Genomic DNA, 26,783 nt, shown 5'->3' on the forward strand with positions numbered 1-26,783 from the left:
AGGTGTCATAAAATGTTAGAAAAGTAATCAAAATAGACTTAAGTCATTTGAGATCGATTAACGATTATGAAACACTAAAATTCAAAATTTAAATAAGTATATATCGATAGCCGTTTCGCAACGAGTTTTTAATAAATATGTACATATATGTTTAATTTTTCAGAACAGTTTTTACTTTTATACGATCAATATTTAATTGGAGCAAAATTAAAAGTAACAGCTGTTAAAGATGCTTTGCAGATAATTTGGTGTTTTTGATCCAATCTTTATATTAGGGCCGCGATGCTAATGCAAAGTGTGGCCGTGCTTATGTTGACAGAAAAAAATATATTTTAAGGTAAAAATATTGCACTGTATTCGTATGGAGCCAATAATTATTTTTAAAAATATGTGAATACATTATGAATTGGATTGCCATTTAATTGGACAAACGTTTATGGTGGTTAGTGCTTCCAATTAGAAATGCCATTTTGAGTAAAGTATCGATTGTTCAGCATATCGATAGTTGCAGAACTGTGACCGGCAGCGTGTTGTCATATGGTTTTAAAAAAATTTAATATTTGTGACTTTTGGCCGTGGTTCCATTAAATTGACGACATGCCTAAAGAGCAGTTTCGCGCTTCGGCGCTAAACAAGAAAATGTAAGTTTGCTATGGCTGGCAGCGACAGATAATTAATTGATTTGTAATTTGTGCAGCTCACATGTGCAATTCGGCATCAGTGGCGCCGATGAAATTCAACAGGAATCGTTAGTCCGCATTATTTCAAAGAACTTGTACCAGGCACAACGGCAACCGGTGCCATATGGAGTACTCGATCGTCGGATGGGCATCAGCACCAAGGATGCCGTCTGTGAAACTTGTGGCCAGGGCTTAAACGAATGCATTGGACATTTTGGTTATTTGGATCTTGCCTTGCCTGTTTTTCACATCGGACACTTCCGATCGACAATAAATATTCTACAAATGATATGCAAGACATGCGCACGTGTTATGCTGAAGCCGGAGGATCGTGCGGTATTCGAGAAGAAGCTACACAACCCCAATTTCTCATATCTGGGCAAGAAGGCTCTGCACTCGCAGATGCTCGCCAAGGCCAAGAAGGTGACCAAATGTCCGCATTGCAATGCAGCCAATGGAGGTGTCAAGAAGGGGCCCGGACTACTCAAGATTCTCCACGATCCATACAAAGGTCGCAAAAAGGATGCAACTTTTACCAGTCACATGGAAGAGATGCTACGCTCCACTGAGTTGAATCGGGATTTGAATTTAACTCTAAGCAACTACAGCGCCGCAGAGGAGCTAACGCCGCTCATGGTGCTCGACCTCTTCGAGCAGATACCGCAAAGTGACATCGCTTTGCTAGGCATGTGCTCGCGTGGTGCGCATCCGAAGCACTTGATTGTCACCCGTGTCTTTGTGCCACCGGCCTGCATCAGGCCCTCTGTGCTGTCGGAGGTGAAGGCGGGCACCACGGAGGACGATCTGACCATGAAACAGAGCGAAATTCTTTTGATCAACGATGTCATACAGCGCCATATGGCCACAGGTGGTAAAATAGAGCTAATACACGAGGATTGGGACTTTCTGCAGCTGCATGTGGCCCTCTATTTCCATAGTGAGATTAGTGGAATCCCGTTGAATATGGCGCCCAAGAAGACAACGCGTGGCATTGTCCAGCGACTGAAGGGCAAACAAGGACGCTTTCGCGGCAATTTGTCCGGCAAACGTGTGGACTTCAGTGGCCGCACGGTCATCTCACCTGATCCCAATCTGATGATCAATCAGGTGGGCGTGCCAGTGCGAGTGGCCAAGATACTCACCTACCCGGAGCGCGTCAATCCCGCCAATATACGGCAAATGAAGCAATTGGTTCGCAATGGACCCGCCATGCATCCGGGCGCCAACTACGTGCAGCAGCGCGGCTCGAGCTTTAAGAAATACTTGGCCTATGGCAATCGCGAAAAGGTCGCCCAGGAGCTCAAGTGCGGCGACATTGTGGAGCGGCACTTGCGCGACGATGACATCGTTCTATTCAATCGCCAGCCCTCGCTTCACAAGATGTCCATCATGTGTCATCGCGCCAAGGTGCAGCCGCAGCGCACGTTCCGCTTTAACGAATGCGCCTGTACGCCGTATAATGCTGATTTCGACGGCGATGAAATGAATTTGCACTTGCCACAGACGGAAGAGGCACGCGCCGAGGCCCTAATCCTGATGGGCAATCAATCGAATCTGGTGACGCCGAAGAATGGTGAAATCCTGATTGCAGCCACACAGGATTTCATTACGGGCGGCTACCTGCTGACCCAGAAGGAGGTCTTTCTTACCAAAGAAGAGGCGATGCAGCTGGCCGCTTGCTTTCTGGCCAATGAGGACTCGACCATGCGCATCCAGATGCCGCCGCCAGCCATTTGGAAGCCGCGTCGCCTCTGGACGGGCAAGCAAATGTTTAGTTTGCTAATGCGACCCAATGACGACTCCATTGTTCGGCTCAACATGGTGAACAAGGGACGCAACTACTCGGGCAACATGGATCTCTGTGTCAACGATTCCTGTACGTCATCTGCTTATGTATAACTGGTCTGCTCACTCTTTTTAATAACCACCTGTCTCTTTCGGCTGCAGGGATTCACATTCGCAACTCGGAACTGATGTGCGGCACCATGGACAAGGCCACCATGGGCTCTGGCACCAAGCAGTGCATCTTCTATCTGCTGCTGCGAGATTTTGGCGAGGCTTTTGCCACGAAAGCCATGTGGCGTCTAGCCAGGGTGCGTATAAGTTTTAGATATACTTATTTGTCTCTTTCTCCCCGGAAGTATCTGAGCCTGTGTGTATTTATGTTTCTCTGCATATGGACCGAACTTTATTTTGCTCTTTCTGTCTCTCTCTTTCACTCTAAGCCGTCGTGTCTTTTTTTCTGTCTTTGTGCCCCATGGGTGTGACTGTTCGCCCAGCTGTCTCTTTCGTGTATGTGTATGCTACATACACTCTCTCTCTCTCTCTCTCTCTCTCTCTATGTGTAAGTGACTCTCACTCCTTCTATATATACATATATATCATCTCTCTATCTCTCCTTTTCTGCATGCCAGTTCGTCTCTCTCTCTCTCTCTCTCTCTCTCTTTCTTCTCCCTCTGTCTCAGCAGATTGCTCCCTCTCTCTCTCTCTCCTGTTTCTCTCTCGCTCTATCTCTCCTTTTCCTCTCTCTCTCTCTCTCTCTTGTTCTCGCTTTCTCTCTCTGTTTAAGTATCTCCTTCACTTCGTCAATGTTAGCCCATTTAGTCGACTTTCCCTCTCTCTGTCAGTTCGTTCTCTGGAATAAAGTCAAATATGGAGCTGTCCAAGTAGAATATCAACTTTATAGTTTTTTGGACAAATTCTCTCGAATGCTCCAATCCATATCAATAAAAATAGAAGTCTTTCTAACGTCTTCAAAAAATATATATTTGAAATAAGCTAGGAGTCGATAATGATATCAAACATAGGCTAGCCCTGTTGATTCGATAGTAAGATAAAATAAGTCCCATAATAGGGCAATCAGACGATATCAATTAAAACTAAAACAACGAATCGATAATTGGCATGTGGAACTGAACCGCTTTAATGTCAGTTCTAGAACAATGAGGCACTTGAAGATAAGCGCCCTTGCTCCTAAACCTTTTGCACCAGCCCAAAGGCCCAGCCGTGCAGTGGAGCTATCTATGTGATGGTATAGAGAAGATACTGATGGGGTAGAGATCATGTGTGAGGGAATGGGGTGTACGGGGCGCCGGGAGCGGTGTGGCCTATCTTATCTGTGGCATTCGTGGCATGGGGAAATCTGTTTTTGGTTTATTCGAGTGCTATATATTTGCGCTTTATTTGCGAAATAGAAGGAAGTGGACTTTTGATTGATTATTATCTTAGCCACGGCATCAGTTTAGCTGAGTGTCAGTCCCGTTGTCTCGGCGATATAGTCCAAGAACGAGGTGAGACGCACATAGCCCGATGGATAGCCGCTGGTGCACTGATCCTCGGCGACAAACGAATTGATGCCAATCTGTATCCAGGCATTCGCATCGCTGCTATACACGATCAGTGGTCCGCCGGAGTCGCCGCTGCACGTGGACATCGTGCTGCCCGCATAGCCCTCGGCGCACAGTGTCGATGCCAGCACCACGTTCGAGCCAAAGATCGTGAGGCACTTGTCGTTGGCGATCACCTGCACCTGGGCATAGAGCAGCTCCTGCGAAAAGTCCAAGTACTCATCGTCGATCAGGCCAAAGCCGGCGATGGTCGCCTGCGTGCCCACATAGTTGTTGTTGGCCTGTTGGCTGCTCACCAGCTGGATGGGCTGAATTGTGCTCGAGAAGATCAGCTGCTGCGGCAGCTGCACCAGCGCCACATCGTTGTTCATCTTGTCATTGTAATTGGGATGCACGAACAGCTGCGTGGCCGTCATATTTATCGCTTCTTCCGGATTCAGCTCAACGCTGCCAAAGATCAGATAGAGCGAGCTCCGGCCGTACGCACAGTGGCCCGCGGTCAGGACCCAGCTGTTCGATATGATGGAGCCGCCGCACAGCAAATCATCCCATTCATCGCGCTTCAATATCACCTGCCATGGAAATTGCCCAGCTGCCGCACGCTGGCCGCCAATAATGCGTCCTTGCTGTGGATTCAGAGATTCGAATGCGGATTCTCAGTTGGACATTCGCTGGGAGCTTCGGCTTTAGGTACTTACAATATCCACTTGTGAGGCAGGCGGAGCTGCTAGCACCAGTTGGAGCAACAGCAGCCAGCAAATGCCTCTAGCTGTGCCCAATCCTGGCCAGCTACTATGCATCCTTGTGAAATACCTCATTGGTGTCTCTCTCTCTCTCTCTCTCTATCTCTGTGTCTGTCTGTCTCTCTTTGTGGTGTCGCTTGTTGCTCGGCGACGTCTGCGTCGCTTTGCGTCGATTTTCGCAATTATATGCGGACCCATATGCAGCCCCCTATGATACTGCCCCGCCCCCAATCGGCTGCGACCCCCTCCGCAGCTCGGCTTGTCTGTCTTTTGTACAATTTCTTATTAACACGGCCTGGTCGTGTTCTTGTTATTTGGCCAGCTCGCAGTTCGCAGCGCAGCTCGATAAGATTAATTACTCACACGCCAGTGCTGCTTCACCTGTCTCTATCGCTGCCCCAGCTGGCGTCGCAGTCGCAGTCGCTGTCGACGTTGCCTTTGACGTCGCTGCTACTGCTTAAATGCCTAGCTAACTGTTCGCCCGATCGTCTCCTCATCAGTTCCTTTTGTCCAACTTGGTTCAAGTTCTTATCACTGATAACGCTCAAAAAATAAAGACCTCAATTCTACACTAGACAACATAATTGAGGTACGCCAAGCAATTTATTGGCTATACTAATAAACTAAAAGTTTATTTATTATACGGATTGAAAAGTCATAATTAATTAATTTTTGAAATATATAAAATACTCCAAAATATTTAATACTTTGATAAATTTTAATAAGATTGAAAACCGCTTAAAACTTTGTATAACGTTGAGAAATAAATATTTTTTACAATTTTCAATTCTCCGATAAACAATGATAGAAAACCTGTTAAAACTTCGTATAATATTGAAATATATAGTGTCGATGCTCCAAAACATTTTTGATAGAAAAAAATGCGATGTAATGCGTTGCTTATATGATTTTAATATATCATAGAACAGTTAATACTAAACAAAAAATTCACTATTTTTATATATTGTTCTATAATATATAAATGCAACCCAAACCCAACGATAAGATAAGAGAGGTATTGAAGCCTTTTAAAGAGAGTCAGAGAGACAGAGAGAGAGAGTGAGAGTGAGAGAGAGACAGCTAAAAAGTAAACTAAATAATATAAATAAATTTATGTTGGGCAAAGGTTTTCTTTGCTGTGCAGTGTAATTTAATTAGCTCACCTGCCAGTCGCTTGTCTGTACGAGCGAATTTAACCAATTAAATGGCAAACAGCGAATTATTTACGTGCTTAACACCCGGCTGCCTGTCCTCTGCGCTGCCCCCGCCGCGCCCTCGTCGAGCACCTTGAGGTGGGTTTATCTCAATCTGGCGACGACTTTCGCCAGAATTGTTTCTGGTGCTAGCCGTGACGGCACTTAACGGCCTTGTTATAAGTATATGAAGCAGTACCGAGAAATCAGAGGCCACAAACAAAATAAGCCCAAATTCCATGCAACTATAAATAACCGTATGACGAACCCTTTCAGATTGCGTCGTACTTCATACAGAATCGGGGATTCTCTTTTGGGATCAGCGATGTGACGCCCAGCGCCAGGCTGCTGCAGCACAAGCAGGTCCTGCTGGAGCGCGGCTATGCCAAGTGCAACGAGTACATCGAGAAGCTCAAGGCGGGCACTCTCCAATGCCAGCCCGGCTGCACGCCCGAAGAGACCCTCGAGGCAGTGATGCTGCGCGAACTGTCCGGCATTCGAGAGCAGGCGGCCAAGACCTGCTTCGCCGAGCTGCATCCGACGAATAGCGCCCTGATCATGGCGCTCAGCGGCTCCAAGGGATCCAACATCAACATCTCCCAGATGATTGCCTGCGTCGGACAGCAGGCGATCAGTGGCAAGCGAGTGCCCAATGGCTTTGAGAATCGCGCTCTGCCCCACTTCGACAGGCACTGTAAGTAGTACGAGTCAGTATTTCAGATACTCGTTAGATGTATCATTCATTCTAATATCTGGCTTGAATTATTATGCAGTTAATTTTCATTTCTATGTTAGTTATAATGATTTTGTGAAACAGGCAGAGGGAATCATCGCAGATCCCTTAAAGTATATATATTCTTGATGCCTGTCCGTCCGTCTGTATGAATTCCTAGATCTCAGAAGTTATGTGAGCTAAAGAGCTGAAAGCACGTAGAATTGAGTCTACCATACGCAGTACAAGTTTATTATATTTTTTCGATAACTCATTCGATATCTTTTTATCGAGGAGAATCGATAAATTGATTTTGTTTTTTTCAGCCTATTTTGAATACTATTAGACCTGGAGACTTCAGATTTACTGTGTATATACAAAGATTTTGGATACCAATATACAGACATTTGAACATTATGATCACGCTCCGAAATTTTCCTGAAGATAGACCTACTACAAAAGAAATGATTCAACTAGTAAATGCTCATAATAATGCCCACACTGCAGCGCAGCCCAAGCGCAGTCGCTGCGCAGTTAGCAGAGCGCCTCCTTTTGCGTGCGTGTGGAGGGAAGTGTATGTATGTGTGCGTAGAGAAATGCAGAATGATTAGAGTGTCAGCTTGGGGGGTTTAGGGTATCTATCTCCTAGTCGAGCAGTCTCGACTAGAACCTTCTTGTTAACTAATTGTAGCTACTGGTTTCTTTTCTTTGAGGTTTCTTTTCTTTATGTTACTCATTACTTATTGCTCATCATCATCAGCATATGCTACTCGTTACTTATGACTCGTCATGTGCTACTCGTTACTATGGAAATCCGAAGGCATAGACTAGCCTAACCTGCTCTCTACTTAATATCTGCTTTAAGTTACTCGTCAAATCTTACTCGTTACTTGATGTATGATCTGATTACTGTAGTACAACTGTTTATACCTAACAGCTCGTTAAGTACTCATTTAAATTCATTCGTTACTCGTTTCTCTTGACTCGCTTCTTGCGAGTTGGTTGGGATATCAATATCTTACTCTTTATTTGCACCTCATGAAATACTCGTTATTTGCCTGCTAATCGCTCATAGCCCCATTACTCGTTACGGATCACTCGCTACTTTCTGCACGTCACTAATTTCGTTTCTCTCTACTTGCAGCCGCAATTCCAGCCGCACGTGGATTCGTGCAGAACAGTTTCTACTCGGGCTTGACGCCCACGGAGTTCTTCTTCCACACCATGGCCGGCCGTGAGGGTCTCGTCGATACGGCCGTGAAGACCGCCGAGACGGGCTATCTGCAGCGACGTCTGGTCAAGTGTCTGGAGGATCTCGTCGTTCACTACGATGGCACCGTGCGCAATGCGGTTAACGAAATGGTGGACACCATTTATGGCGGCGATGGTCTCGATCCCGTTGCCATGGAGACACGCAACAAGCCCGTCGATCTCAATCACCAATACGACAATTTGCGTGCCCAATTGCCATGCGGCGATCAGCAGCCGCTGGAAGCGGGCGAGATACTCAGCACGGTGGATTCGCTGTTGCAGCTTCCGGAATTTGCCGAAGCACGTGCTGACTTTAAACGGGATGTGACGTAAGTTGTGGATCACTTGATCTTGATTGACATTACTTATAACTTTCGCCCTCTGCAGCTCCCACCTGAATACCGTCACGAAGCGCATTAGCAAGCTGCAGGAGAAATACGGTGCCGAGCATAAAGATCTGTGCAAGCAGATCGAGTGCATCAGTCGGGAGCAGCTGCTCGAGTTTCTGCGACGCATTAACGATCGCTACAATCGTGCGGTGACCGAGCCGGGCACAGCGGTTGGCGCCATTGCCGCCCAGAGCATTGGCGAGCCGGGCACACAGATGACCCTGAAGACCTTCCATTTCGCTGGCGTCGCCTCGATGAACATCACACAGGGTGTGCCGCGTATTGTGGAGATCATCAATGCCACAAAGACGATATCGACGCCCATTATAACAGCCGAGCTGCGCAACAATACCAGCATGGAGTTCGCACGTCAGGTGAAGGCGCGCATCGAGAAGACAACGCTGGGCGAGCTGTCGTCGTTTGTGGAGCTTGTCTGTGGACCCCACAGCTGCCATTTGGTCATTGGCATCGATACAGCGCGCATTAAGGTGCTCGGTCTTCACATCGATTTGGATAGCATAATGTGCAGCATACTGAAATCCCGGCTGCGCATCAAGGCCAATCAGCTGCATGCGATACCGAAGAAGTCAAGGATTATTGTTCGTGTGGAGGCGACACGCAATGCGACGATCAATGCAGAGCTGGCCCGCCTAGCGACCACCATACAGAACGTTGTCGTGGCGGGCCTGCCGAATATTGCACGCGCCGTCATCGCTGTCGACGATGCCAAGCAGCCGCCCACCTACAAGCTGTGCATCGAGGGCTACGGACTGCGGGAAGTGATCGCCACCTACGGCGTGGTGGGCGAGCGTACGCGCAGCAACAACATTTGTGAAATCTATCAGACGCTGGGCATTGAGGCGGCGCGCACCATCATCATGAGCGAGATCACGGACGTGATGGAGGGACACGGCATGAGCGTCGACTGGCGTCACATTATGCTCCTGGCCAGCCAGATGACCGCACGAGGCGAAGTACTGGGCATCACGCGCCACGGCCTGGCCAAGATGCGGGAGAGCGTCTTCAATTTGGCATCGGTAAGAGAGAGGAATTCAATTCCACTTAATCTATATCTAATTGGTTACTTTTCCCATTCAGTTCGAGAAGACGGCGGATCATCTGTTCGATGCGGCCTACTATGGCCAGACAGATGCCATCAACGGCGTCTCGGAGCGCATCATTTTGGGCATGCCCGCTGGCATTGGCACGGGCCTATTTAAGCTTCTGCAGCTGCACGACGACAAACAGGTGCCGGATATATCGCCGACCATCTTTCATGAGTTGAAACTACAGCCGTTTGCCTAGCCCAGTCGTGCGTGCATCGAGCATCTCCATCACCCGCCCGCCATTCGCTCAGCTTCCGAGAAATGCAGCTGCAGCACCAGCAGCAGTACCACCAAACACAGCAGCAACACTAGCAGCTAATTTTTTGTTAACCCCTAGTTAGTCTAGAGGTATAAAGCAGAAAGATAGGTAGATAGTCTTTCTGCTCATCAAGTTAATAATTTTAAGACAGATATAAGACATAAAATTTGAATTCCTAGAGCAGTTAAGAAATATAATACTTGATTACTTCTGAAAATCTATAACTTCTGGCTGCTGGCATCAATATAAGAGTGTTATCTATGATATGATATACCCATTGTAAATATGAGTTATTTTGTAATACTCACTGGACCAACAAAGAATGGAAATTTAATGAATACTAACAGCCACTCAATCCATATAGACTTTATATTAAGCCGTTTTCTCTAATTCTATATTATAGATATATCTATATCAGGTATACGTATATCTATATCTAAACAAAAAGAATAAATATAATCAATCTCCAGCATGGGCCCAGTGAAAATCATTTTTTCATTAGTTTCACTTAGTTATTTATTACATAAATATATATTTATATTTATATGTAGTATAGTTGTATATATTTTCATAGGGTATGTGCTTAGCATGAATTGAATTTTATAATTACGATATTTGTTTTTTTTTTCTTGTTTTAAATATATACTTAGAGCAAATAAAAATTAAAATATAGATACTAAAAAAAAAAAAAACAACGAAATTCGTTCAATATATTCAAATAAGTTTTCCATTGATAAAACCTAAATGTAAAGAAAGTGTTCTTTATTTTTTGTGTTGTTTTTGGATACTTAGAATAGGCATGGAGCATCATTAATATACTAAAAAAATAATTATAAAAAAAAAATAACTAAAATATGCATATCACAGGATTATTTTTATAAAAAAAAAAAAAAAAACGAAAAACATCGGAAACAATTAAAAAGATCATCTTCACTTAAGAAACTTTAATTTTCATTTCAATTATTTCATGAAATTTAAAAACAAAGTAACACGCTGTTCACATTGGAGCAAAAGCAGGTAAAGATCAAATATCTCATATGAGATTTGCTAAAAATCAGATATTCCATATGGGGATTAGCTATAGATATAAACATATATATATGTGTATATATAAATTTTCCGTTTCCATTTTTGGGCTTTTAATGCATGTTTAATTGAGCTTAAGAACTAGTAAAAAAAAATATGAATTTTAATATTTCAATTAGTTATTAAAATCTATAGATCGATTATATATATACATACATATATATATAGGCCTATATATGTATATATAAGGTATATATTTAGTTATATGAACTATGACTATAAAAAATTATTTGCTTTGGGCTTTGTTTTACTTTCTATGAGCCGACTAAAACTTAAGCTTAAAGAGAGAGTGTTTGTGTATTTGGGGAGGGGGTAAAATCGATATCGATGTAGAAATCAAAATCAAAATCGGAAATCAGTCACTGACATCGCTATGAACCTGGCTGGCACCAACTAGATCTGGCTCCGGCATTGCTCCCATCTCCGATACCGTTTCCGGCCCCGCACTCGCCTGGGCCTCGCCATAACCGGCTCTTCTGTCATGGATCAGCATCGATAGCGTTTCCAGGCTGCGACGCACCTGTAAATCAAATCAAATCAATCATGATTTACTCAATTTATCTACACATATAAATATTAAAATATCTTTATATACAATATTATGCGATACGGCGCAGTTGTTAGTCTCCCAGGCATTATTGCCCCCAGCTGGCTAGAAGGCCCGGAGGTCGACCAATGTTTGATAAGATTATGAATTGATTCATTGATCAAGTGATTGCTCAATTTATCGATTACCACAGCGGCTAAAGCTCTCGCAAGCATATTATACAAATAATCCTCTTCACTTTATAAAGCCATTTGGCAAACGTTGTCTCTCTAGGTCTTTTGTTGGTATTCTCTTTCGCATTGCTTACTCTCTCTCTCTCTCTCTCTTTCTACATCAATGTTTTTGTTTCTACTCTGTTCTCTTTGTTATTTCTTAACGCTCTCTCATAATATTCTCGACATATTTTTGGTTCTCTGATCTATTCTCATTGTGTCATTCACACTCTTTTCTCTCTCGCTTAATCTCTCTAGGTTACTAGTTATTTCCTCCCTTCTTTGTTAATCTCTATCGATATATGTATGTATACATCTACTATTAGTCTCTCTCCGCTAACCTTCTCTTTCTCGCTTCTCACTTATGTTCTACTCTATATCTATATCTGATTTCACCTTCTCTTTTCTCTCTCTCTCAGGTCTCACTTTAATCCTCTCAATCTCCGCTCATTAGCTGAGCTTCATCTTCTGCCCGTCGACTCTCACCTTAGATATTTGCTCCAGATTCCGCGTTAAAATATGCTGAGCTTCTGCCGTGCTTCTGTCCTGCAGCTCCTTTTGCCAGCGCAGCGCCTCCGCGAAGATGTCTTCATCGTTGCCCGGCCGCTGTTCACAAAGAAGTGAATGTTAGAGCTCGGGAATCTGCGTGAGTTTAAGAATGGACTTACCATATTGAAGTCGACTGGCGTCCGGTAGAGACTTGTCTTGGCCTCGATGTCCAGGATGCGGTGGAGTAAGAAGACTGAGAAGAGGGCAAGCATAAAGGCCAGCATTATGCCCAGATAGATGACATGCAGCTCTGTGAGCGACGGCAGCCGCAGGCCCAAACGCAAGCGAGCGGAATGGGCCAATCTACTGAGCCCTCGACCCACTGATGGCGCTGCAGTTGGCGTTGGAGGCGGAGCTGCCACGCCCACAACTGTAATGGGCGACGAGGAGCTGGAAGGAGGGCCAGAGCTGGATGCAGCCGAAGCTGTTGCAGAAGTGGAAGCGGAACCATTCACCGTACGGCTGCCAGCGCCGTTCTTAATGAGCAGCACTTGCCCGCCAGCCATCGGCTCCTCATAGTGGACAATGGGTGGAGCGGCGCTGCGAATGGTCACCGGGCTATGCGAGACCCTCAGCGAGCTGCTTGCCTGCTGATCTGTTTGGGCAGACAACACAGAGTTGGTTAGTTCAACTGATATATACTGGACATATATGTAGTCGAGATCTTACCGGAATGTCTGTCAGTGTTTGGTCGCTGCCGGAGAAACATTTGTGGCTCGGATTCGATGGCCGCCGCTTTGGTGGCGGCTGCATCTCGTTGATGTGGCGGGCTCTCGTTGCCGCTGACCGAACAGCTGCTGTCGTCGTCGATATACTCCTCCGTTAGCTCCACATCCGCGGGCAAGGCCTTGGGCAGAATCTCCGGCCCAGAGGCGAGATGGCTGCACACGTTGCACATTAGACGAAATGCGGACTCGCGGCTGATGAAGCTGCCAAAGACATGACGCTCATCGGCTGTGGCGACGCCCACAGCATTTGGTATTATTTTAACGGTTTTCTCTTTGGAGATTTTCGTTACCGAAGACGTGGGAATAACAACCTGAATGGACAACACAATTGACATTAAATGGCCGCACTCTGAGTAAGGGACTAAGAGACCTACCTTGGTTACATAGCCAAAGACATTGGAGTAGAAGGCGAAGTGATCGTCCGTTATATACAGGTGACCCTGCAGCGGAATGTCTCCGACCAGAGCGCATGAAAAGTCTACAAAGCAGAAAAAATAAAATGGGAAAAAGTTAAGATTTGCATTAGGCTTGAGTAGTATACTATACATGCTATACATACTTATACTACTTATACTTCTATCTATATATCTTCTCTTTAATTATTTATATATTCATATCTGTTTGTCCATTTGATTATAAAGCTATCTCTCCATACATCTATCTATGGATCCATATCTCAATATATCTATGTATGTACCATCTCTCTTTATATCTATCTGTCTATCTATACATCTCTATCTAACTACATATCTCTCCTTATACCTATCTGTCTATCTATAACGATATCTATCTATCCACGTATCTCTTCATACTTCCATCTGTCTACACTTATATATATATACATATTAATATATACCCATACATATATCTATCGACCCATTTCTCTTTACATCTCTCTATCTATAAATTTCTCTATACATCTATCCATACATCAATCTGCCTTCTATCTATAAATTTCTCTATACATCTATCCATACATCCATCTGTCTATCTATATTTATATCTCTCTACACATCTATCTATCTCTCTATGTATCTATCTATCCATTCATTTTATGTATATAGTATATACATCTAACTACCTATACGTCTATCGATCTACACAATATAGTAGTATTTCAATCTGAACTATTATAATATAGGTTTCATCTGGCATACAAATCAATCAGCATTATCAACATAGCTCTGAGAATAAACGCATTCTTTAAGAACAGTTGTATGCTATTTTATAGTTGATTGATTATTGGCCGATGCAATAAGGAAGTCTGGCATCTAGAAACAGAAATGCTGTCACAAAAGCGCCATCTGGCGGCCTTTACTTACAATTGATGAGCTTCTCGTCTTTGGAGACTTGCGAGAAATGGCGATGAAACTTTTTCACACGCGAACTGGAGACTTCCTTGCGCTTCTTCTCCTTTTCATTTGGCGTTGCGGCTACTGTGGCGCTGCCCGCAGCTGTCGATGAGGACGCAACGCTGCCGCCGCCGACGCCGCTGCTGCTGCCGTTGCCGGCGCCAGCGGTGGCAGATGTTGAGGAGATCGTTGCCACCGCTGACGCCTGTTGCAGTTCATGTTGTTTGGCCGTGTTGCCGGCCGCTGAGCCGCCCGTCTTGCCTTGACCCTGACTCGGGCTGTGACGGTTGCGAGGGCTGATACTGGAGTTGCTAGCGAGACTCTGAGCGCTGCCGCTCGTCTGCAGCGGACCGATATAGCTGCTGAAGCTGCTTTGAGGCAATGAACTGAAAATAAAAGAAAAAAGAAAATATATGAACAAATCATGTTAACGTATTTCTCCCACTTATAGTTAATCAGCAATAAAAAGTTTTGCCATTTTTAAAACTGACAGCGCCAGTTTATTTGAACAATGTAGATAAGTGGAATTGATCAATAATAATAATAATAATGATATACGCTGTTCGATATAAGATCTATGATTTATAATCTGTGATCTATGATCTATGATCTATGATCTATGATCTATGGTCTATGTTTTATGATTTACTATCTATTGTCTATGATATATGATCTGTGATCTGTGATCTATGTATGATCTATACTCTATATTCAATATTTTATATTCTATATTCCATATCCCATTTTCATACGTATCGCTCGTTTCCATTCATAGTCCAAAATTTTTTGCAGTGCCTTGAGGAAATCTTTATCAGGCATGGTGCTTAACGATAACACAATCCCGACCATAGCCACAGACCTATCGGTTGACACAGAATACTAAATGGACAAGGTTAAGGCGAAACGTTTTAGATAAAGGTTGCTAAGAGCTCTGGCTGAGGCTTGAATTACCATCTGTCGACTAACTGCAGAAAACTGGGTTCTGCTAAGACTAAGGCCTAGATAATGCCAATTGATTGGCCATAAAGCTTTTATGATCGAACGCAGCTGGTGGAATACCTTTGTCAATTAATAGCCCAATTAAAAGTGGTAAAAGTTTGCGATACGCGAACACAAGTTGCCGAGATAATAAAGTGTAAGGAATTGCGATAGGCTAAAGTCAACGTAATGATTAATACAGCAAATTGGGAAGCCTCAAAGTTGCGCGATCATGCTTTATGATCCATTCAATGAAACGAGGGAATTGTATAATGCGTTGATAGCATCATTTTATAGTATTCTGAAGAGAACTTCTAATTGCAGAGCATCTACTAGTCTCCTATTCATGTTAGATGTTATTTCTTCATCTCTTTTACTTTTGGACTCAACAATCGTAGATACCTTATCGCTAGACGCACAAGCCGATTTATGGTTAGAAGCTCATGACATAGTAAAGATTTATGATGCTTCGTTATTTGCCTTCTCGCCTTGTTCCTCTTTGTTCCTATCTCTGTTTCTTTCTCTCGCTGCTTCTCTTTCACACCACGCTGTCTCGACATCGTAGTGATCTATTATTTGGATCTACATGCAATATAAACATTCTGAAAATATAGACTGATAAGGCTCCATGTGCTGTCTTATAATTTATAGTATATACTAATTATTATCTATACCATGAACCGGCGCATGAATCAGGCGAAGCGTCGGCTCAGCAGCCAACTGCATACCTGAGGTGACCGACCCACAGCTGAACCTATATTTAGATATGGATATATCTAGTCTTGTCGATAAGCGTTTACAGTTTGTTTGCCAATTTTATTAGACCTTTGAGCATAATCTTATTTGCATTCTGTTTGCGGCTTAGATAGCTGCAGTTCAGACTATTATTTCGTAAGCTCAGACAGTTCAAAACTTTCGCTGATCGTTGAGTCATCTGGCAAATGTTGTCATTGTCCAGCTGTAAACGTGTTTTTCTTTACGTTTCTGTTGTCTTTTTATTCTTCTGAGTTTATGGCTCGCAAGCTATCGGGTAAATGTAAATGTTAAGGGTGCAGAGCGCTATACAAGATAAATGATTTTATAATAGGTCTTTCAACTCATTAGCCAATTGGAAATCGTTTTCTCTGTTCTCGTGTTATCAATGTAACTCTTGTATTCATTGTATTCACTGATTAGGTGCTAAATCGAGTGGCAGTTATGTAAGGGTTAAAAATAATCACGTTTCTGTTGATTATATGAACATACTAAGTAAATAGGACGTAGAATAAGAGTGTTATATTTGAGATTTACTTGGCTCTTTCCTTTTGCAATAATTCTTTTATTCTTTTTACCTTCTTTCTAAATTATTTCATATAAGATTTGCATCCCTAACAATTCTCTCTTTATAAAGTGAAAAATTACTTTAATAAGGTAACTATCAACTCGAGTTCATATCGCAAAAGTTAACAGAGCTCCAATGCATTCTTAAAATCCTTTTAAACATTTCGCTAGATCCTACTGCATCGATTTCGCTTCAAATCTACTTTCGCTCTATTTTAATTAACATACATATGTCAAGCGCCAATTCGCCTCTAACTAATTATTCGCTCCTGACTTACGGCGTTGAATTGTATTGCTGCTTGTGCTTGTCATTCGCCTTGAGTCGCTCGACGCCATTTTGAGCTTTGCTCTCTTTTGATGAGTGCTCTCGCAGGCTGCCGCCGGCAGCATTGTTGTTGTTGCCCTGGCTGCTGCTGGTGGATTCGATGAGGGACATGCGTTTGAATGTGCGCGCTACGGAACGTGCGCCGCCGACGACAACGTCGCCGGCTGCATAGACAAAGTTGCGATCGCGGGAGCGGGACTGGGAGCGTGTGCTGTTGTTGTCTTTCTTTTGCCGCCTGACAACCGGTGGATGCGTCATGTTGTTGTAATCTTTGTTCTCAGTGCTCTCAGTGTTCATGCTGTTATTGTTATTGTCGTCGATAGGCGGCGTATCGCTGCGTATATCAACACGTTGCACTGGCGACGCACCCGCGTCCCCCACCGCCAGATCCTGCTCGAAGAAGACGCTGAGCCGGCGCACATTATCCGCTACGTGCATTTTTTCCAAAATTCTTTTCTCGCTTTTTTTTTTCAAATTAATAAACTTTTTATTTGACTTAAGTTGCACAGCACGAAAAAAAAAAAACAAAACAAAACTATAGCAATAACAAATGAAAGTAGGGTATTAAACACGCGCGCTCTCAGAATTGCATTCGACTAATGCAAACATACAAAAAGTAAATTCTAGCTGTAACCAAAGCGCAGCGAACGCGCCTCAACTGTCAACTGTTAACTGTTAACGGTGCTTGTTTGTCTCTTTTGTCTTTTGTATTTCGTGTCGTTCGCTTGTTACATATTTTGCTTTAACACCATCCGCTGCCGGTCGTGTCTCGCGCAAGCGTCTCGTGTTAACTGAAACGGTTTAACAGTGCCGGCAACCACAACGGCGACGCAGCAGCTGCCATTGGACATTTTTACCACTGGCATGGTCGACGTCGACGCCGGCAGCAACAGCAACAGCCACAGCAACGATGGCAACGTCAGCGGCGGCAGAGACAGCGGTTTGTTTATAGCTTGAGAGAGCGCGAAAAGCAAATGGCGGCAGCAGTTGATGAAAGCATAATATACCCTGCATTGCACCTGACTTAAGTGCAGAGATTAATATAAATGATATATTCTATTTTTGTTATATTATTACTACAAATTTGGTAATTATTATATAGCGTACTATTACGTTGAATTAGCTAAAGCTTCTATGCACACTTTCATAGGTACTCACATTTGTGACAAACAATATACCCGCATATGCCGGCACATTTGCTACAGGGCATGGGTTATGCATGTGCCTTTGCATTGCTTTGTTCTGCTTTTGGTTTTGTTTTTGTTTTGGAGACGTCTTCAGATAGCAATTGCGTCTATCTCTATTAGTTAATTGTTAAGTTTTGAAAAATTGTTTACTTCTTGCCTTGAAGCGCATGAAGTGTCAACTAATTAATTAATTATCTCTTATCAAACGCAATTGTTATGCTTTGTATAAAAAGAGAGCGAGAGCCAGAGTGAGTGAGAGCGAGAGAGTGGAAGAGAGGCAAGGCATATATTTTAATATTCTCTTTCGCATGTAAACATTTATCAATGGCATTCGTTGTTCCCGCTGCAAGAATAGATAACACATATCTAGCATTGGTCGTTGCGTGGTTTGGGGCCGTCTGCTAGGGCTATCCTGTAAACGGATTACTGCGGCTCGTGGCGCGTCGGGCCGAATGATTCATCGTGGAACGCTTTTGAGTGGTTCATAAAAATAACAGCGACTGATTATGCACTGGTAGTTGACATTTAATTGTTTATTGACAACCTGCTCTTCCCTGCGCCCAAAATCTTCAGAGTGACTCATTCGGAGTACGGAGCGATAGGCGAGACCAAGCAGCTGCCCTCCCCCCATTCGGGGCTAGTGAGCCACATGATGAATCATGTGAGTCTTATCAGAGCCCCTCGAAAGAGGAGGCAAACCGTGGTGTGAGTGCTCGCAGCTCAACATCAATGCAATCGACTTTCGATTGATTATCAAACATATATCAATGTACAATTATTGCTTTATAAATACTGAACGGCATATGTTTTGCGAACACGTGTGATTTATGTTTCCCCCTGGCATCTGATAGCAAGACTTTCCTAACACTCGTGTCCTAGCATATGTATGTGTGTATTATACCTGTCCAGTAGAGGGCGCTTTGCATATAGTCAATACGACTTTTTAATATTTTAGAGTAGCTACATTTATTTTTAAATATTTTATTTTTAGCTTATTTTAAACATATATAAATATTCACATATATATAAATATTTTTAAAGCTTTTTTAAAAACATATTTTTTATTTTTATTATGATTTATTTGTTTTTTTTTTTTCAATTGTTTCTAAATTTAGTAATGAACATCGAACGAGTATTAGTCAGTCAGTAAGATTGGAGTAGCGAGTGCTACGGCGATCAGAGTGACCAGAATTTGGCTTACACACTATCCTAAACTCTACGATAACGATGATGATGATGATGAGTAACCCATTCGCCTGAATTGGTTATGGGTGATTCATTGCTTATCTCTATCAGATATCTAAGGAATCAGCCAAGTAGTCGAGTGGCTGTTATGTGAGTAACCGATATTTTAATTAATCACTGTTAAGCTAATTAGTCGATTAGCCATGATTATGCTGAATTTTCACATGTGACACGTGTGCGTGATAAGAGGGAGAAGGATTGTAGGAAAGAGTAGGAGAGAGCGAGTGAATATCTCACGAGCTTCTAAACAATTAACAAACTAGATATAGTCGAGTCCCGATAATTCGAAATGGCAAGGGGATCCGTTTGTTTTCTTTCGTATTTTCGATTAAGCGGCGCAAAATTACAACAAATTATCACAACTCGAGACTCGATTGCCCATTTATTCCCTGAACAACGTAACCAAATGGGAAAGTAAGAGATAAAGATAGCGAACAATATAAATCGTTTAGTTAGTTGTTATAAACTTAAGATAAATATTATACATATGTTCTTATTCGCTAATATTCAAAACAAACGACTTAAGCGCTCGGTTCGAGAAACCAATGAGTAGTTACTAAAGACTCGTTTACCTAACCAGGAAACCAGCGAGTTCTATGACCCAATCCTCTTAACTAACGAGTGTGATATAATCCATTTAATTCGTTTGGTAAATTTTTAATATAAAATGAGCTACGAGCTAACTATGCAGCTGCAGATCTTCTTCGCATATGTGGCTTTAGTACAATTATCAAGCTTGAAAAATCAAATTCAATAAACTCAAATTATCGATTTAAATCGATTAAAGGCGCTTATATATAATCTATCATATACAATATTATTGTTGTTATTGTTATTAAAATAATATACCCAACATTACATTATCACTTTCAATAGGGCATGAAGTCAAGAAGCTCCTCTTGAATCTATTTCAGGCACTTAATGGTCTTGTTTATCTTAGCAGCTAACTCTGCCAATAATCTATTGATATATTTTAGTGTGTGTGCGTGTGTGTGTGTGTAGCACACCTGCTGCACACCCACACACTGATAGACACACGCACAGCGTATATTTACAGGCCTTTATTTTTGGTGTTTTCTGAGAACTGCCTGATTAAGAGAACAACAAAAAGCCGCATGACTGTCAGATACGCCATGCCACGCCCATTGGGCGACCAGAAAAACGGCCCACATCGATGAGCAAACAAAAAACGACAGAAAAACACGCGAATTGGCCCATTGATAAGGCAAACAGGTGGGCAAAAATATAACGATAAGAGGAAGCAGCAGCAGGGGCAGTGGGAGCAGCGGCAGTGCCGATCAGCGATGTTAACTGCGCTTTAGCCATATCTTATCGATAGAAATTGTTTCAATTGCCAGGCCAATTATTCGCACAGGCATACAGAAACAAACAGACAGAAAGACACACAGACACACAGACAGACAGAAAGACAGACGGGCAGGCACAACAGGTAGCTAATTGCTCTGGCTCACCTGTGCTCCGGGCCAAGCGTCTCGGGCAGGGAGAACTGTGTGGCCACTTGTTGGCGCCTTAGCTGAGGCAGTTGTTGCTCTAGTTGTTGTTGTTGCTGTTGTTGTTGTTGCTGCTGTTGCTGTTGGTGCTGTTCGTTTAGAGTTGTCGCTGCTGTTGATTTAGGATTGTCGCCAGCTGCTGCTGCTGCTGCTGCTGCTTGTTGTCCTGGCAGCTGCAACGCTGCCATGGAGCCAGTTGCACGCTCATCGACGGCGCAGCTGTTGCCACTGACGACGCTGTTTGTCGATCTGTTGATTAGCCAAAGAAAACAGACAAGCGCACAGCCACAAGAGCCGAGCGCGGCCAACGCGGCGTATGAGTAACTTGTGCCACATCAGAGCAAACATAAACCAAACACAAATTGTTGCATGCTTTTAGGCGGAGACATGAAAATGCCGACAAACAAAACAAAACTCGCTTTGGGCTCTATGTGAAGGCGGCGTGTGCGTGTGGCTGTCTGTGAATGTGCTCGTGTGTGTGTGTGTGCGTGTGAACTTTTCGAGTATTTAGTCTTCACATATACATCTACGGTGTATGATGTATGAACAGTCGTTCGTATCACTCGTTAATATATATTTGGATATTACAGTCGAGTTTCGATAATTGGAAAGCGCAAGGGGATAGTTTTGTTTTCGACTTGCACAGAAATTCCAATTATCGAGACTTATCGATAGATTTTTTTCTTCGATTTATCGCAATTTTAGATTTAGCGGGGTACAAATTCCCGAAATTTTACTGTACTTGTTACTTTACAATATATATCAAGTATTTCGTATTTCGATTGGCTGTAATTGTATTATGAAACGAGTTCAGCTTTATTTCTTCATGCTTCTCATTATCGATTACACGTTACATCCCAATCGTTGCTCGTAGTGAATGAGTATTCTGATTTATTTTTATTCGTTATTTATTACTCGTCAGATATCAGTCGTTACTGACTTGATATTCTCCAACTTTCACATTACTCATATTACTCGCTCCGTGGAATCAAAAAAAGAGAAAGCTAACATAAACTCTTCAAAGTAATTCGCTTGAAAACATTCATATAGAATCTTCACTTATCTATGATTGAGAAATTTTAGCTATTTGTCCTCAATTTTCTATATGTGCTCTAATCTAGATAGAACAAATATCGGATTGCATAGTTGTGGAATTGAAATACCCTTGTAACATAAATGGTTCATTCTATATTTATTAATTGCAGCTGTTTAGCTAATTGAGAAGAGCAGCATGCAAACTAATTAAGCTCTAGCAAAGCAGCTCAATTAATTGATGAAATTGTTATGAATATATATATATATATATATATATATATATATATATATATAGATATATATACTTATATTTATAGATATTAAAGAATTGGGTTGAGATCTTGAGCGACAAAAATATGTAAAACTTAAAAGAAAGCTTTAAAAAAAAAAAAATCTATGTTCCACGTTTTTTCCGCTTTTCCCGCTGGATTTTAATCTATACTCTCATATAATACTCTCATATAATTTCGTCGTTTCTATTTTCTACCAATTTCATCAGCTCAATTTCCACTGCTCGATGGAAATTAATGCATATATACTATGTGCATGTCATCCATTGGGGCTGCTTACTTGCATCGATTCGGTCTCTTTAATTATTCAAGTCCGTTAAGCAAATGTGCTGAAAGGCTCGTCGAATGGCCCTAAATTGTACCACCCGCTTTCACCTGTCACCTCTCCGCCATAGACACGTGCAGTTGCTCATTAATAATTACAAATTCATATTTCATAAGCCTCACAAGTTCTATTCCCATATGAACAAAGCGTTTCATTTGCATTTTTAATCTGTGGTAAAAGAATAAACAGATTCGGAGTGCTTGCAGTGGTCTGTTGATATTTCGAAAAGTTCCGATAAAAGGGATGACCTTTCGAAGGCCTGACAACGCTTTAATTGACTAAACGCCAAGAAACTTTTAGATGAATCCATTAAAAGTTGGGGCAACTTTCATCGACAATTTATAGCCATTTTAACCTTTGACTTTTAATACTGGCAATCCCTGGACTCCCATTAAAGATAACATCAGCTTTGGAGACTTCGACAACCGTGAAATTATATATATATATGTAAAAAAAAAAAAAAAAACAATCATGAAATGTATTTGGAAATAATTTTGGTGCTGAACTAAAGTTAAGGCCTTTTGTAGGCTATGAAAAATCTATGGAGATTTTCAACAACTCTTTGGAGACTATGGCTAACATTCAATAATCTTTAAAATGCGTTTGCAGACGCATTAAAAGAGTTTGGAGACTTTGTCTACTTGGATAATATATTATATTGCAATAGTCCGTATTTGGAGACATTTTAAACATAACAAAAGATAAATTACAGACTAATGTTGCTGGAGATATTGGTAGAAATTTAAAAAATCGCTTTATAGCTCTCAAATCGTATTGGAAACTTTAATGGAGACTCTTGGAGAGTTCTTAGAGAGGCTACCAAAATGGGAAAACAAATCAATTAAAATTATTTTGGAGACTATGATAGCAATTGTGATCAGTGCTGCCATTTTAGCCATTAAGTTGCTAGATCTAGCAATTTTGAATTTGAGTTTGCCATTTTTTTTTTAAATTGCTATTAGCCACAAATATAGCTATTTTTAAAAAAAATTATGCAACTTTTAGCAATTTTGTGATTTTTGTGATCTCACAATAACATCATCTTAAAAAGAACTCAACTTGTTCAAAATCATAACAATTTCGATAAATGCACAAACTTGTGAACAATAGTTCAATAGTTGTGAACAATAAGTAGTTTACAAATTCATCGAAAGTGATCGAGTGTCATTAGTGCGCTGAGCTTTAAATTGTATGCCTTTTTGTTAGATTCATTAAAAGTTTTATAAAATACGCCAAAAACGTATACCCAAAAATTTCGCGATGTGTGGTTGAGTGGCGAGTTTAAAGAGTGGATTCGCAAGGATGACACAGACTCAACAAGGGCCTATTGCGCCTATTGCAAGTGCACTATTGGCGCGAAGCTTTATGATGTGCGCCACCACGCTGCCACAAAAAAATATATAAGAGCGATGGGTGCGTGTACACAAAAAAAAACAAGTTGCCTTTTGTTGTAAAAAGTGACAAGACGGAGGAGCATGAGGCTGCACTGTGCCTATACATACATTGCAAAACACGCAGCAATAGTGACAAGCGATCATTTGTCGCAATTATGTGCGCACCAATTTGCAGCTTGCCAATCGGCAGCAAACATAAAATTGGGCAGAACAAAGAGAAGTCATATAATAAAAAATGTTCTTGCCGAGCACTTTGCGGAAAATTTGCGCTGATATTGGTGATTCAGTCTTTTGCTAGATGAATTGTTTAAATTTTCTTAAATCTTTAGGAGTTGCTATTAACTATTTCAGCAATAGTAAAGGCACAATTGTCTCAACATTTCTAAGCCTTGAGCTTATTGAAGTGGGCGACGCGATATGCATAGCAGATGCAGCTCCAAATATGCTATTAATGATGAAGAAAGTATATTGGAACAATTGGACGACATTTTAACTATCATTTAAAAACTTAATCATAAATAAAAGTAATAAATTTAACATATAAAATTTTAACAAAATTTGGCCATTTCTTTTAGCAATTTTAATAAATTTTTTAGCAATTTTAGCAACTTTTTTTTGAAATTCTAGCAATTCTTGCCTTCAAAATTCTGGCAGCACTGATTGTGATGATGTTTCTGAAGACAACAGAAGCTTTGGAGACTTTAAAATACTGTGAAAAAACAAGTTCATAACTTTCGTAAAACTTGTACCTTATATAAAATTCTCATCTAGGAGGCTTTTTAAGGAGGCTTGTAAGTTGTATAAAACTTTTGGTCTAGGAGGCTTTGTTTACGGAGAAACACTCTGTTTACATATAACTTTGAAAACTCTCAATCAATGTAGGCTTTTATGAGCAACCGAGGCCTTGTGGTAAATCAAGCAGCTCTAAAATTTTCATTTACAATTTTGAAGCAGACGAAATCGTACAGATTTGTGACTATAGTCTCGTTCAAATTCAAGACGTATAACTTCGTTATTATATTTTTTTTATAAAAAAAATTTCCTTTTTAAAAATTACAAAATTCAAAGTAAATTCATATCGTGAATAAAAAGAGCTAGAGAAATCGTTCCACCGTTGAAACGAATACACGCCCGTGAGCACAGAGATAATACGCATAAAAAGTACAAAAAATCGTCGATTCAAAGTGAACACAACTACACAAATATATAGATTCGCACGTATATATATTATATATATATATTTGAAGAACCATGCATCGCCGAGGCTATGCTCTGCCCAAATACGCGCTGTGTATTAAGAGAAGTTCTCTGAGCGCGGTTGAGCGGTATGAACTGAACCAGTGGCTGGAGGAGCATCACATTAGCTCATCGAACCTGCGACGAGCCTTCACCGATGTGCAACCCCTGGCGCGACTCTTGCATCGGTATTATCCCGAAATTATTGATCTCAAAATCTACCCACCAGTGAATAGTGTGCACAACAAGGTGTGTAACTGGGAGACATTTAACCGACGCGTCCTGTCCAAACTGGGCCTGCAGTTGACTCGCGAGCAGATGATTCGTGTTGCCCGCAGCGTGCCCGGCTCTGTGGATCAGCTGCTGTATAGCATAATGCGTGTCCATCGGGCGGCAGAGCAGAAGGCGCGCGAGCAGCGTGTCAGCACCGAGGAGGAGGATGAGTCGACAACGGCAACACTGCAGCCATCTGCTGGAACGGACGAGGCCAAGTCCAACGAACGGAAACCACTGACCCTGCCCGTTCCCGTGCCGTTGCCGACGACCTTGTCCTTCAGTTTGTCGCAGGCCAACAGGCAGAATATTGACGAAGTCAATCAACTGATACCGACCGCATATGCAGTGAGGAGCCTGAGGCAGGCAGCGTCCGCAACTCCATCGACGACTGTGAAGAGTTCGTCCATGTCACGAGGTGGCATACCCACAGGCGCTAGCACCACTGGACGTTCGAGTCGCAGTAAGCGGCATTCGCTGAACAGACGCTCCTACACAACAACGCCAACTGTCGAGCTGCCAGCAGGAGAGACAGCGGTCATCGGAGGTGCAATGCCAGAAGCAGCTGCGGCTGCTGTCCCACAAACAATGGCAACAGCATCCCGACAAAGAGGTGAACAAGTTAATGTGCAACCAAAACAACGTATGGTACTTTATTCCGTCTATATGCAGGCCGTTAAGAAGCTGCAGCGTCGGAACGCTCGAATCGCTCGTTACGACCAGTGGAGCGCTCATCTGGAGAACATGCTGCAGCTGAAGTGCGAACGGATCGATGAGCTGCAGCGCCAGGTGGCCGTTGCCATGTTGGCCACCCGCCAACAGAGTCGACGATCGAGGCACAAGAAGCGTCAGGTCCCAACAACGATTGGTGGGATGTTAGAGGCTTCCAAAAGACTGTAGATGCATACACACACACACATATATATATATATATACTTGCATACACACAATCACAAAGAAACACTGACATTGCCACTTCTGAATCAATCGATCCCAGTGTCCATACCTCTGCTCGCATATATACATATATATATATATATTGCTATACATGTACACATATACACATGTATATATATATATATATATATATCTCTTTATATATCCTTATATGTCCCTATATGTATGCAGTCTATATATGTATATAGCATTCAAGGCTACTTTATCTTCTCTACCAAATTTCGGTTCAATCTATCATATCTCTGATTTGTCCATAGCATAATTCAAATTCGGGTCGCACATTTCTTTCGGCACAAACTTTGTAGAGACAGTCACCCAACCTAACAAACGCCCTCCTGCCCTGATTTAGGCCAATATCTAAACAAAAACAAAAACAAACAAAAAACGAACAAATACCTAACCTGACAATACAATACATTTTTTTTGTAAATTTAACCAAGCACATTTGATGAAATAAACCAAATATTAAGCGAAACGAATTTTGTAATTACCAAAATATTTTAGATTTAATGCGCTGCTTTGCTCGACACGTTTACGGCATCTGGAATTACTG

General features: G+C 42.1%; 4 protein-coding genes across 14 annotated transcripts in view; 2 read left to right on the plus strand and 2 right to left on the minus strand.

Annotated features, from left to right (window-relative positions):
• Nucleotides 1-474: 474 nt before the first annotated feature.
• On the plus strand, nucleotides 475-10,583 carry Polr3A (RNA polymerase III subunit A). The gene is made up of 7 exons (XM_018015832.2): nucleotides 475-641; nucleotides 698-2,556; nucleotides 2,628-2,773; nucleotides 6,240-6,657; nucleotides 7,820-8,255; nucleotides 8,314-9,352; nucleotides 9,414-10,583. The coding sequence occupies exons 1-7, from the start codon at nucleotides 598-600 to the stop codon at nucleotides 9,618-9,620; spliced, it is 4,149 nt and encodes a 1,382-aa protein (XP_017871321.1). The 5' UTR covers nucleotides 475-597; the 3' UTR covers nucleotides 9,621-10,583.
• On the minus strand, nucleotides 3,826-4,981 carry LOC108619321 (epithelial serine protease). The gene is made up of 2 exons (XM_018015846.2): nucleotides 4,726-4,981; nucleotides 3,826-4,653 (listed from the first exon to the last, which is right to left on the minus strand). Exons 1-2 carry the CDS (start codon nucleotides 4,843-4,845, stop codon nucleotides 3,922-3,924), a joined length of 852 nt encoding a protein of 283 aa, XP_017871335.1. The 5' UTR covers nucleotides 4,846-4,981; the 3' UTR covers nucleotides 3,826-3,921.
• Nucleotides 10,584-10,779: 196 nt separating the features above from the next.
• LOC108619314 (uncharacterized) overlaps nucleotides 10,780-26,783 on the minus strand; it is a 40,351-nt gene continuing 24,347 nt past the window's right edge. For 9 of the 11 annotated variants that reach the window (XM_018015835.2, XM_089475187.1, XM_089475184.1 and 6 more), the window contains 7 exons: nucleotides 20,682-20,969; nucleotides 14,125-14,540; nucleotides 13,177-13,280; nucleotides 12,744-13,113; nucleotides 12,194-12,669; nucleotides 12,012-12,131; nucleotides 10,780-11,286 (listed from right to left, as the gene is read on the minus strand). In XM_018015835.2, the coding sequence (XP_017871324.1) occupies nucleotides 11,122-11,286; nucleotides 12,012-12,131; nucleotides 12,194-12,669; nucleotides 12,744-13,113; nucleotides 13,177-13,280; nucleotides 14,125-14,540; nucleotides 20,682-20,969 (1,939 nt within the window). In that variant the 3' untranslated portion in view covers nucleotides 10,780-11,121. The remainder of the gene's footprint in view (nucleotides 11,287-12,011; nucleotides 12,132-12,193; nucleotides 12,670-12,743; nucleotides 13,114-13,176; nucleotides 13,281-14,124; nucleotides 14,541-20,681; nucleotides 20,970-26,783) is intronic. The other 2 variants (XM_089475186.1, XM_018015834.2) reach the window with 1 other exon arrangement.
• LOC108619320 (uncharacterized) lies at nucleotides 24,685-26,705 on the plus strand. The gene has a single exon (XM_089473166.1). The coding sequence runs from the start codon at nucleotides 25,016-25,018 to the stop codon at nucleotides 26,171-26,173; it is 1,158 nt and encodes a 385-aa protein (XP_089329292.1). The 5' UTR covers nucleotides 24,685-25,015; the 3' UTR covers nucleotides 26,174-26,705.

Source organism: Drosophila arizonae, chromosome X (genome assembly GCF_054131065.1).
Source record: "Drosophila arizonae isolate 15081-1271.41 chromosome X, UAZ_ARI_1.0, whole genome shotgun sequence".
Taxonomy (NCBI): Eukaryota; Metazoa; Arthropoda; class Insecta; order Diptera; family Drosophilidae; genus Drosophila; species Drosophila arizonae.